The sequence below is a fragment of the Siniperca chuatsi genome, linkage group LG18 (genome assembly GCF_020085105.1).
Source record: "Siniperca chuatsi isolate FFG_IHB_CAS linkage group LG18, ASM2008510v1, whole genome shotgun sequence".
NCBI lineage: Eukaryota > Metazoa > Chordata > Actinopteri > Centrarchiformes > Sinipercidae > Siniperca > Siniperca chuatsi.
The window spans coordinates 8,850,400-8,863,138 of NC_058059.1; the positions used below are offsets into that span (position 1 = coordinate 8,850,400).

The window sequence follows — 12,739 nt, forward strand, 5'->3', positions numbered from 1 at the left end:
TTGACTAGTCATAATTTCAATTACACCTTTAATTCAACACATTTAAATCAAAATCAGAAATCAGAATCAGAAATACTTTATTGATCCCCGAGGGGAAACTCTTTCAAGATATCTTAAGTATCTTTTTGGATATCTGAAAACTAAGATATTACTAGTCAAAACTACGATGGAGATATCTTGAATTTGAGTTATTACTACACAACTGTAGTACGTCACAGTTCCCTTTGAGATATCTACAAAGGAGTTATGGATATCGTGAAAAGGTTATTTCTGAAAGCCGTTTCAACATTTGACTATCCCTAATTATATTTTACGTATCTACAAATGCATACTGACTAGTCACAATTACAATGTGACTAGTCAGAATCATAATTCAAGATATCTGCTATTGCAATCTGGCCTGTAAGAATGATAATTAAAGATATCTCCAAACACATGCACTGCAACACAATTGGCGATATCTTGAAAGTTTTGACTAGTCATTAATACATTGCAGATATCTTTAATATTAATCCTGTCAGTCTGTCATATGTTAAAATGGGTTTGCCACAGTGTGTGTATGTCTCACCGGGCTGTGTGTTGAGTCGGCAGGTGTTGAGGAAGTCAGCGGTGAAGTAGATGTCCACGTCGCAGAAGAAAAGCAGCACGTTGCCTCCCTTCCAGGCTCGGGCCCCGACGTCTAGACCCCGTCCCCGAGAAAACTCCTCGTCCAGCTGCAGCAGAGTGTAGTTCTTAAAATTAACTTCCCTGCAGAGACACAGAGACAAAGATGGTGGTGATGATTATGGTGGTAAGACAGAGAACCAGAAGTCAGTTTTCTTATAGAATGAGAAAATTAAACATTACAATTTTGCCAAATTCATTCAAAACAAAAAGAACTTAGTCAAACCCTCCTTGGTGAAACCGTTAATGTGACAGATCTGGAAAGAGAATATACAATTTATTGTCTTAAAACAAGTCATAATTTCATGGAGGATTATGAAGATATTTTTACTTTATTGTTACATATGTATAATATTTTTTCCATTTATTTTCCTGATTCCCAATATTTCTCACTTTATATAAGTGTTGTTAGTAACTAGTTGCTTCATTCCTTGTCCTGTATATCACTACTTTTTATGTATTAATTGCTGTTATTAATTAGTTCATGTCTATTTTGTATATGAAATCTAAATGAAAAAATTCTCCTATTCTACTGCACTTTTATTTCTTTCATTGAATTTGGGCCAACTTATTACTGCAAATGCTTTATTCAATTTAATTCAATTTAAATTTATTTTATTTTCCTTTTCTGTTGTTTTCATGAGTGTGTTTTTAAATGTTCTTTTAAATAATTTCTTTGCATTTCTTTGCCTTATGTAAAGCACTTTGAATTGCCTCTGGGTTTAAAAGATGTCATGCAAAAATACTTTCCTTTCCCACATTTTTTTCCCACAGAGAGAGAGAAAAGCAGAAGTAAGTGTTGATTGATGATTTATGTGTTGGTTGAAATATGTCAGAAACTGAATAAACTAATGCAGATATTCAACAGGTAATCTTGCAGGTCTGGTGTGCACAAGAGTCTCCATGCCCATTGTGCACCTCAGCTGGGAAATCTTGTTTTGTCCAATCTGCAGCAAAATGATCATCATAATCTGCATTTTGGTAGATTGGTGCCTGCACCTGTATAGAGCCGTAATCCTGAAGCTGGATTAACAACCAAGCAAAGTCTACAACTGCTCCAGGGCCTCAGATTCACTCTGTGGCAATAAGCTTCTGGTAATTTAATTAATTTGTCAGTTAGTTTGTTTCTTGTTTGGGAATATGCAGAACTAAAATATAATATAATGTAAACTTGAAATGATGACGTAAGTGGCTCCTACATTTTTACTAAATCTTGAGGCCCTGTCCTGTAGAGGGGCCAAAATCCTGTTTAAATACCTTTATTATTTCAGTTGATACTCTGCTCAAATGGTGCATGTTCCTTAATTTGTGTTTAATCAAATAACCACAAACCAGTGACAGTCTTTAAAAGTAGCAATACTAAAGTGTAGAAATACTTTGTTACATGTACGTGTCCTGCATTCAAAATCTTACTTAAGTAAAGGTAAACGTATTAGCATCAAAATATACTTAAAGTACCAAAAGTAAAAGTACTCATTATGCAGAATGGCTCCTTTCAGAATAATGTATATTATATTACTGGATTATAATTAGTGATGCATTAATGTGTACATCACTTTAATGTTGCAGCTGGTAAAGGTGGAGCTAATTTTAACGACTTTATATACTGCTGGGTAGCTTAACCTAATATATCATAATTTATTAGTTGATTTATATTTTGTATTAATAATCTAAATCTGCAAAGTAGTGACTAGTAACTAAAGCTGTTAGAAAATGTGGTGAAAAAGTGTTGTAAAAAGTACAATATTTGCTCCCAAAATGTAGTGGAATAAAAGTAGAAAGATAAAATGGAAATACTCAAGTAATACAAGAAATAGTAAGTACAATACTTGAGTAAATGTACTTAGTTACATTCCACCACTGCCATTTCTAGGACCCAAAAACGATGATGAAGCTGCCATATACGCTGTATCCAATGGGCAACAGAGTGGGAGGAACCCGAGGGTCAAAAGGGGCCCTTCGTCCAACTTCTTCCAAAAGTTCACATCAGTATGACGTTTTGTGGGCTGACTTCATTTCCCAACTCCTGCTCTTTTCTCGCGGATTCTGCTCATGATATGGACAAGCTTTAACCGAAAATTAATTGCACGGGACAACAAAGCATCCTCCATCACTGGCCTGAAGTTTATTCAAGGATGTGGTGAGAGTAAAGAGAAACAGCTGGATTCAGATGTGCACAGCTGTGGATTTTTCCTTAACCATAACATTTCACACTGTTAGTGACTAATCCTTTACTCATGCATACACAGACTCACACACACACACACACACACACACGCACACACACACACACACACACTTGCATTGACTTCAGATAGAAGATACTGAGGAAAAACTGGTTCACATGTCTCTGTTCGAGGCAGAACAAACAGGATCTAACCTCCTCCTTCATCCATGTTATGTTGGGTGACATAACAGTAGAGAGGCAGACATACATAGCTTTGTTAGAGGAAACCAGGATGACCAGAGGAAACATGGTTAGTTTGTTTTTGCCAGAGGCAGCTTGAATCATGTTTCCCACATTTTCATCTAACTGTTATGTGTGTGTGTGTGTATGTGTGAGTGTGTATGTCTGTGAATAATGTGTATCAGCCTATTTATTCATGTGTATTACTGTGTAAAGGCCTTTGTCTCACTCTCATCCTTTCAGCCACTCCCATAAATAAGATATAGTAAAACCCTGGGCCAGCAATTTTGAGAAATAAGTAAAACAGCAGGAACAATTACAAGATGTCTTGATGTAGCTGGCCATGTGCTGTGAGTCAACACGTCTGCAGTCAGAGTCTCCACGTCTGTCTACAGTTTATGAATCCAAACAGAGTCGATCTGTTTCAGAGTCTACACAGAGTCCCAGGAGAGGCTGACCCACCCGCTGGCACTAAACTGTCCACAGATGGCCGAGACAGAGCACAATAGCTATGTTTGTCTCAAACAATGTTAACGCAATAGAAGCTATATGGGGCGCGGAGCTCATTTGTCAGAGATGAAGAGAAAACTGTAAACTTTCAAGAGTAACGTCTGAAGTGACTGAAGAAACAAATATGTTACTTATGTTTTGCAAATTAACAAAATAAATGTGATAAAATTGAGATTTTGTGTTGTTTTGTTTAAACAACCACTTCGGTAGCACTTACATACACCAAACCTTCCAGTTTTATTCCTATCTATATTCTGAAGGTTTTTACAGAGGGGTTTGTTCATACATCATTCATAGTCTGATTTATATAACATTTTATTCCTAAAAATATGGCGAAAATTGATTTTTTTTATGGCTGTTGACTGTATTTTCTGATTTATGGAGTGATAAAACAGATATCCAAAATTCCCTCTGTAAAAACCTTTGACTCTAATATGTCAACAAAATGAAACAAGAATTGAATGAACCTGGCTTTATCCACTGTTCAGATTTCTGAAATGTATGCAAATGAGCGCATATTTAAGTACTAAGTACCTTATTTGCATATTTAAACATAACATTTCAGAAAACTTGTAATACAAAAAATACTAAGTAATCAATTGGGAAGTTTCATGGTGATATCTATTAGTTAAAATTTCTACCCTGTTCACCTGTACTTTCTTGCAGTAAACAAACACCACTAGCGTGGCTAAAAATCCACATACCAGCCCCTCTAAAGCTCACAAATTAACATGTTATACCTCATTTTGCACAGAGCCAGGCTAGCTCTCTCCACCTGTTTTCAGTCTTCATGCTAAGCTAAGCTATGCTAACCAAGCACTAGATGTAGCTTCATACTTACCTACAGACATGAAAGTGGTCACGTTATTGACCTAGCAAGAATAAGTGTAGTTCCTAAATTGTCGAGCTATTCCTTTAAAACAGATTTCTGGACAACTTGGAACCTTGTTTTACATTTTGGCACAGTTAAGTGAGAGCATTTACATGCTTGTGTTTGTGTTTGGGCCCTAAGAATAAACCACTTTGAATTTCACTATAGCCTTTATTTGATTTAATTTTGGAGGGAAACTAAATTTATGTAAATCTGCCAATATTCCTCACGTAATATACAGATGGAGAGGACATGGGGCTATGAGATATGCTAATATTTGCTGCTGTTTAAAGACAGGAAGCAGGAGGGAAATAGCTAGCTTGGCTCTGTCCAAAGGTATGAATCCAACTCATCAGCTAAAGCTGTTTTTACAAACAAGATACTGAATAATGTATAAATTTGCAAGCTTTTGAGGTGCTTGTAGGTGGATTTTGTTACCTTTAGAAAGACTAAGGCTAGGTTTTTCTCTGCCTGTTTCCAGTCTTCATGCTAAGCTAAGCTAACCATCTCCTGGCAGTAGCTTCATATAAGCATACAGATATGTGAAACTCCTGCAGTGATTTAAAAATTCAGCTGTGCGCACTTACATTTTAAGAGACGTGTAGTTATAAATAATTCATTAGTAGTTTTATGGTGGTGATATTTTCCTGGTTACCAATATTATTTAGGGGAAAATGTAATTATCTCTGAAATCTCCAGAGAGAAAAGGTCTATCTATTATTCACACTGTTAAGTGCATGGTGTGTGTGTGTGTGTGTGTGTGTGTCTGTGTGTGCTGGCCTGAGCTCATTAGGTGTTTAAATAATTCTCAGATATTTGTGTCCACTTACCCATTTTTTGAGTCTCAAAAAATGCAAACCCAACAGTATGAACACAGGCGCTACTATTGTGTGTCAAGTGGAAAAGTCAACTTAAGTTCTGCTATATCCTTGTTTTCTAAATTACTTTTTATACTGTGCTCTTTTTCTTCCTTCTCCCAGATAGGCATCAGCACCCTTATTATGGCCTAAAATAGTCAATTTGTTTACTGTAGGCGTGATGGCTGGTATCTAGTAGGGGCTAAATTGCTGAAATTGTGTCAGAGTGAGAAGCCTGTAAAGAGCTGTCATGTTGTGCCTCAGCAGCAGGTCTTATTCTGTTAGTTCTGCTCAGGACAGGGAGGGGAGACCAGATTTTCGTTCTGTGTCGCTTTTCTTTCTCTGTGAATCTGTGTCTCTGTGTAACCATTTGTATGTATTTGCTTGTGTGTGTTTATAGCTTGAGGACTGCAGATATGGTGCTTACTGAATGTGAAAAGTCTTGACTGTAAGCCCCTATATGTGGCCATATCCAGGCTTCTTTTCAGTCTAAACACGTTTCTGAGAGCATTCTTGCTTTTTAGCAATGCTAGTGGCATTGCTCTAGGGATGGCAATGTTGGTCAGTTGGTCGGCCCACCACTTGAGACAACAATTACATGGATTGCCATGACATTTTGTACAAACATTCATGTTCCCCAGAGAATAATACAAACATTCATGTTTGACACAAGAGAATAAATCCTAATGACTTTGGTGATCCCCTGACCTTTCCTCTAGCGCCACCAGCAGGTCAGTGTTTTCACCACTGTGATACAGGAGTTGATTTTACATGTATCGAGGTTCCCTGAATTGTACACCTCTTCACCAGCAGACAACAGACGGTACTGGAGCAGCATCATCTTCAAAGGCTGATTATCGGTCTGGGACAATAAACAACGTTTATACTAGTTAGCAAAACTTGCAATATGAATTGTTAATTAATTTTAAGTCGTTTTTTTTATGGCAAATCATTACAGAGTTTCCAGGGGAATTCCGCCCTCATTTGCATATCGTTACAAACATTCAACTTTATGAAAATTACATTTTTCGCGTCACTGGTCAGTCCTGCGTCGTCTGGAATCCCACAAAGCCTTGCGAAGTGATTCGCTCATGTCCCATAAAACATGAATGGAGCCAACATTGATCGTGTCGTGCCGCCTTCAGTGGGTCTTTATTGTAAGTTTTGTTCCCTGATAAATACATTTGTTTTCTGATGCAGCATTGCCAGCTGGTAGCGCTCTTCTATCTGGAATTTTTTAATGCCAGCAATAACTTTTAAACAACAAATTCTTCTTGCTTGTCTGTCACCTGTCTGCTGTTTACAGAGCAGGCAGGCTGGTGTATCCTCTCAGGGCTATTGTGCAGAAGAAGAAAAAAAAGCTTGTTTGTTACAGTGAGCTGTGGTATCAGCAGTCTGTGCATGTAATGGAGAGGTAAGTGCAAGCTATAAAAAAAATCACTCTCAGGCTCAGCTTGAGTTATCAACAGTGAGTAATTTACAGAATGGGCCTGTATTGGCCCTGGTCTTTAAAATGAATATTGGACAGCTTTCAAAACTCCTCTATGATTTGGCTATCATTTCATCCACTCATAATCTTCTCTCAGTCACCTTCTGGTCAACATTATCCTCTTGCTTCCTTAAAGCTTTCAGATGCCCTTCAGTATGGGATCATCCCATACTTCAGAGAGTTGTTGACCCATCTGTGAACTGAATGAAATGCCACAACATAACATGAAAGGCTTGTTGGAGAGGCTGTCGCGAGGTGTTACAAGAGAAAGATGAGGGAAAGGCTGTAGCTGAAGGAGTGACAGAATGATCTCATCCTTCCTTTCTCTGTCTGTCCAAATTTCTGATTCTTCTCTTTCATCTTAATGTACTACTTCCTTTGATATCCTTGTTGGTGCTCTTCTTCCATCCTCGGAAAATCTGTCTTTTTTCCAACTTAGCTTTGCTCTGCCATCTTATCTTCACACCTCTCCTCTAACTTCCTTTCTCACAGTTTTTCCCCTCAGCCATCGCCTCTCCTCTGCGTCTGAAGAACAGTACTTATTCATAGATATCAACTGGTATCGCTTTAAAACAGATCACTTATTCTTCTCTCTCCATTACACACAATCTCTTTCCCTCTCCCTCTCATGTATCTCTTCATCTTTATCTCACGTTATTCTGAATCATTATTCTTGAGCATGTAAGGCTCAGAAACTTACATGCCCCCCAATAGTTTGAGCCTGAGTTCAGGCTTTGAAGTACGGATGTGTAAGCAATATACTTGAAAGTTCAGCAGCAGATCCTATCTATTTTAAACGATATCCCTGGTGTCTGGCAGAATGCTTGAAGACTGAGGCTCAGATTTTCTGGAGCATTGCTGTCTATCTCCTGTATTCAACTTGTTTTGGCTTTTGTTACAGTAGAACTGGTTTGGCCTTTGGTATATACACCTAAATAATTAGCACCTGCAATAAAAACTAAAGCATTTTTTACCCTCATTTAATCCCAGAAAAGGTGTTGATAGGGGTTACAAAGCTGGTGGAGATCCAGGTCAATTTAGATCGCGTTTTGCCTCAAGTGGTTTATAATGGCTGTTGATAGTCTAATAAATGCTTTTTTTAGAAGAAGAATTTGAGCAGGGACACTGTGCTACTAAAAAGCAGAGTGTGACTGCATGTGATTTTACAAAAAAAAGAACAAATAGCTAGAGGTTGTTTGGGAGCAGACACAAATCAAACTAATTTCTAGAGGTGAATTTAATTTGTAGGAAGGGCAGTGTAGAATCAGATCAGCCACTAATGATGCCATCACTGCTGGGAACAGATATTGACCTGTTTGTGAGTGTGTGTGTGTGTGTGTGTGTGTGTTTGTGTGTGTGTGTGTGTGTGTGGGTGTACTTGCACTTGAACTGTTTCTTTGTGTAAACGAATTTGAGTTTTAGACCTTCAGAGTGAGGACGTTTTGGCTGACCCTCAACTCTTCTTTTAGGGTTTGGATTTAGTTTTTAGTGTTAAAACTGGAATTAGGATTATTTTAGGTTAAGAGCTGAACAAAATTAGCATTTGTTAATATTTGCATGCATGTGTGTGTGAGACGATCAGTCAATTAGTGTGATAGATTAGTTGGTCGATAAAAGACTACTGGGATAATTGATTAATTTGAAGTCATTTATCAAGTAAAATTACTCAAAATTGATTCAATACAACTTCAGAAATGTAAGGATTGGTTTGTGCTTATTGGATGGATTGTCATTGCATTTGGTGTTCGTGAATCCCCAGAAGATGAATCCTAATACTTTGGTTTATGACAACATACAATTGAGACTTTGTTTAGTGCTAATTAGTGTTGACACGCTAAACTAAGAAGGTGAACATGGTAAACATTCTACCTGCTAAACATCAGCATGTTATAATTGCCACTGTGAGCATGTTAGCAAGCATGCTGACGTTAGCATTTGCTCAAAGTACCACTGCGCCTAAGGGCCGGGTTATACTCGAGAAGAACTAGTTTGTGCGATGTGTTGTCCGACCACGTCTGAAGGCAGAAGTGTTTACAGATGTTCTGAATGGCCACACTCAGAGGTGTGGTGCAAAGCCAGCAGTTATAGAGAGGGCTGAGAGGCAATATCCTTTAACAATGGGGATACTCGCGCACATTTTCAGACTGTCTCTCCTGGAAGTTATTCACAGTGTTGTGCTTGTTTGAACACAGTTTGAAAAGTGACAGAAAATACTGTGTAAGGAATGGAAAAAAGGGCATGAGAGAGAAGTTCAAACCCTGCCAACTTTAAACACTTATTAGACTAAACAATTCATTTATTCATAAACAATCTGATAAATAACTGATAAATGATTTAATGACTCAAGAAAATAATCCTTAGTTGGAGCCCAATTGCACATGCACACACGCATGCATCTTCCTCTGTAAGCCTATATGCAGTTTGTAATTGTATCTGTGCGTATATACTGTATGTGTGTGTCTGTCTGGGTCCAAGAGAATGGAACCACAGGTAGTTATCTTCCAATGATGATTCCCCTTCATTTCAACCACAGTCTGAAAGCCAGATAAAAGAAAAGAGGAGTACAGAGTTGATTACAGGCACTGATTCACACCCAGATAAGCTGCTACATAACTGATGAATGCGTTGTTAGGGTGTGAGAAGAATACAAAAATCCTAAAAGTTCAAGGCAGAACTGCTGCTCAGGGAGAAAAATTACAGGAGAGTGTCTTTTCTTTCACTGACTGTACCTTCACTTACTTCTGCTCCAACTGCTTTTCATTCAGTGTTTCACTGAAAAGAATTCTTCCCAGCTAAAATAGTAGTTTTGTTGTATGTTTCTTCTCTCCATGTTCACAGACTCTGATTTTGCCGTCTTTACACTTCATGTGACGCTTCACTTCAAGTGTATTTAACGCTGCCTTTTTTTATCTTCACAGTTCCCCTTCAGCGACAGCAGCAGGCAGAGACACAGAGGGACAAAGAAACGCTGTGTGATACTAGAGATAGTCCAACTGATTCAAGGCCACACAAAAACCTTTGGGGCTGGGAAATCGACAAGTATCACCATAGCAACCCCCTCAGGGAATGTGTGGATCAATCCACAGTGGATCTGACTTCTGATCAGCTGACAGCAATCGTCTCCAGAGGTGTGGGTGTCGAGGTTCATGTAAGAGGTTTAGCATGAGTCAGGGATGATCACAGGCCTGTTGTAATTTATCTGTGTTGGCTCTCAACTCCTCCGTGTGGGTGGCACACTGCTCCATTATTCATCAGACAGATGACGGGCTGTGGCAGGACGCCGAGCAAGGAGGTGTGTGTGTGTTTTGTGTGTGTTTCATGAAAGACAGAGACAGTTTACAAAACATGAAGAAGAGAGGTTTCTGGTGTATGTGTGGAAATGTTTTATATAATAATAATATAGGACAAATAATAATAATAAATATAATATTTTTTACAGCGTCTGCTTCTGAGAGCGGGTGCATGACTGCAGCAGCATTTCATTACATAAATTGCATTCCGTATTCTGCGTTTGGCCTCTAATTCAAAGATCTGTGGTTCCAACCCACCTGGATGCATTCCCCAGAGTGCTGCGGACTTCGCTCATCTGCTCTTTCCCAAAATACACCACTGTCAGATGGACCCGGCCGTCCTGACGCACACAGACTTCCCTGTACGTACACACAAAGACACAGAGGAAGGGACATTATGGATGAAAGTGAGCAGGGGTCGATTACAAGAAGGAAGAGCTCTGTGATCAAATGAGGGTTTTTAAAAAGAAGGCCTTGGTTTGGAGGATTTTTTCTTTCAAGTGCTGAAATGATTAGTCCAACAACAACGCAGATAATTGATTGATAAATCAATTAAAAATGTTAAACATTTGCTGGTTTCAGCTTCTCAAATGTTATGATTTACTGCTTTTAGCTTTTTTATATCACTGTAAATTTGATCTCTTTGGGTTTTGGGATCTTAGTTGGACAAAACATACATTAAACAGACATCACCTTTGGATGTGGGAGACTGTTTCCTGACATTTATAGACTAAAGGATTAATTAATTAATACATACCCCCCCCGCCCCGACAATTTAATTGACAATGAAATCATCTTTTTCAGTTACAATCCTGGCTGTCCTCATTCTGACTCTACGTCAAAGCACAGGGAGAGATTGTATGCGAGTAAAAGAGGGACCAGGTGGGAGATGCCTGCAGGCACTTTGATGGAGACATGTCAAATATATCACACACGTGCTGAAGATAATTCACCTCCTCTCACAGCACACACACATTTGTCAGTGAGTTTTCCCCAGAAGCACATGGGGGAAAATGTCTCATAAAACACAACTACATGAACACAACATGCTTAAAAATGACTAAATACGTGCAGAGGATACTGAGTAGCCATGCATAATACAATTTTTACTGTCATTATAGATGCTGTTGTGTTAAAGGCTCTCTCTTAATGCCGGCATTATAAGAAGTAAATTGATTTTTTGCTGGGATCAGATGAGGCATTCTTCATTTTGTCACTGGGACCACAGAGTAGAAAAAAACCCCAGTTATAAATGTTTGCAGTTTGTTTGTGTTTCTGTGAATTTACATTTTATCTCTATATTCTGTACTTGGGAAACATATCACAGTGCATCATAAATGCTGTTCAGTCTAAATGTGAACAAAGAATATTTGAAAAACACGCAGTTACTCACCGTTATCAGCCCCTAAATACACACACACACACACACACACACACACACAACTTCTCCTGGTACACCTTTAATATGGATGAGGGTAAAGTGTTTGCTCAGCAACTCGCCGAGTCTTTCAAGTAAGTACACTTCTTGCCATGCTGTATATCAGCTACTGCTGGTCTGCCCAGGGGGGCATGTTAATGGGTTGCAACACTGCTACTAAGCAGGATTTACCATGTAAAAAGAGCTGTGATAAGCAGCAGCGGCAGCACAATAAATCACAGACATTAAGGAGGATGTTTCCTCATCTGACGGTGACAGACTGTGGAGGTGAAACAAGCACATTTTCTTATAAGCTGATGAGATTTGACTGCTAGTCAGCCCTTCATAGTTTGTCTTTATGAAAAAATTTTCATGGTTGTATCACATACAAGCCTGGATCTACTTGTGATATAATGTGGTATATTTGAGATGCTTATTAGCTATATGCATCAAAAATATATGTGAAACTACATTTCCTATGGTCATGTGGTGACTGATAAAAACTGAGCTGGGATCTGTACGGCCATCTTTGTTCATATTGTCTGAATCATTTAAATCGTTTACATTTTGATTATGCCGACCCACAGCAAAATAAATGTACCGATAACACTACATGTGCAGTTACATGTTAACTACATGTTCCATAAAAAAAGGAAAAATAGCCTCTGTGATGTAAATTTTTTTCCTCTAATCTCCCCCACTCCTTGTTCCTGTCTGCCTGATTAAATCCCCAATATCCCAATTAAAATGTAAAACTGGAACTGAAACTGGGTTTGAATAGCAGAGTATCACAGTTTCCTGAATAAGTTACATGTGTCACAAAGGACCATCTTGAATCATTTAATGTGGTGCTTCTGTTTAGGTCACATTGTTTGTGTGACTTTGCAATTAACAGCTGGAAACAGAGTAAAGAAATAATAAAAATTGAGAAAAGGTTCGATCACTAAGTCTCACCTGAAGTTGTGCATGAACTGTTTGAACTTGTCTGTGCGTCCGGACAGCGGGACAATGATGTTGATCGGGATGTTGACTGTGTCCACCCTCTCGTTTTTAACCTTCATCAGTGGTCCAAAGGGACGGAAGAGAACCAGGCGCCTGAATTCATTACTTGACTCCCCTCTGAAGGTCAGCTCGTACAGTGTCCCTTTGTCCTTCTCTGTACGGGTGATACCTAATGGGTGAGACACAGAGACATGAACTCATGACCAAACAAACTTACTGTACAGTGCCATTGA

At 38.6% G+C, this 12,739-nt stretch overlaps 1 protein-coding gene across 4 annotated transcripts in view; it reads right to left on the reverse strand.

Annotated features, from left to right (window-relative positions):
• Window positions 1–12,739, reverse strand: part of csgalnact1a (chondroitin sulfate N-acetylgalactosaminyltransferase 1a) — a 36,579-nt gene that overhangs the window by 5,245 nt on the left and 18,595 nt on the right. For 2 of the 4 annotated variants that reach the window (XM_044174163.1, XM_044174164.1), the window contains 3 exons: window positions 12,459–12,675; window positions 10,346–10,447; window positions 569–747 (listed from right to left, as the gene is read on the reverse strand). In XM_044174163.1, the coding sequence (XP_044030098.1) occupies window positions 569–747; window positions 10,346–10,447; window positions 12,459–12,675 (498 nt within the window). Of the gene's footprint in view, window positions 1–568; window positions 748–2,766; window positions 9,332–9,536; window positions 10,448–12,458; window positions 12,676–12,739 lie in introns of those variants that run through there. The other 2 variants (XR_006375497.1, XM_044174166.1) reach the window with 2 other exon arrangements.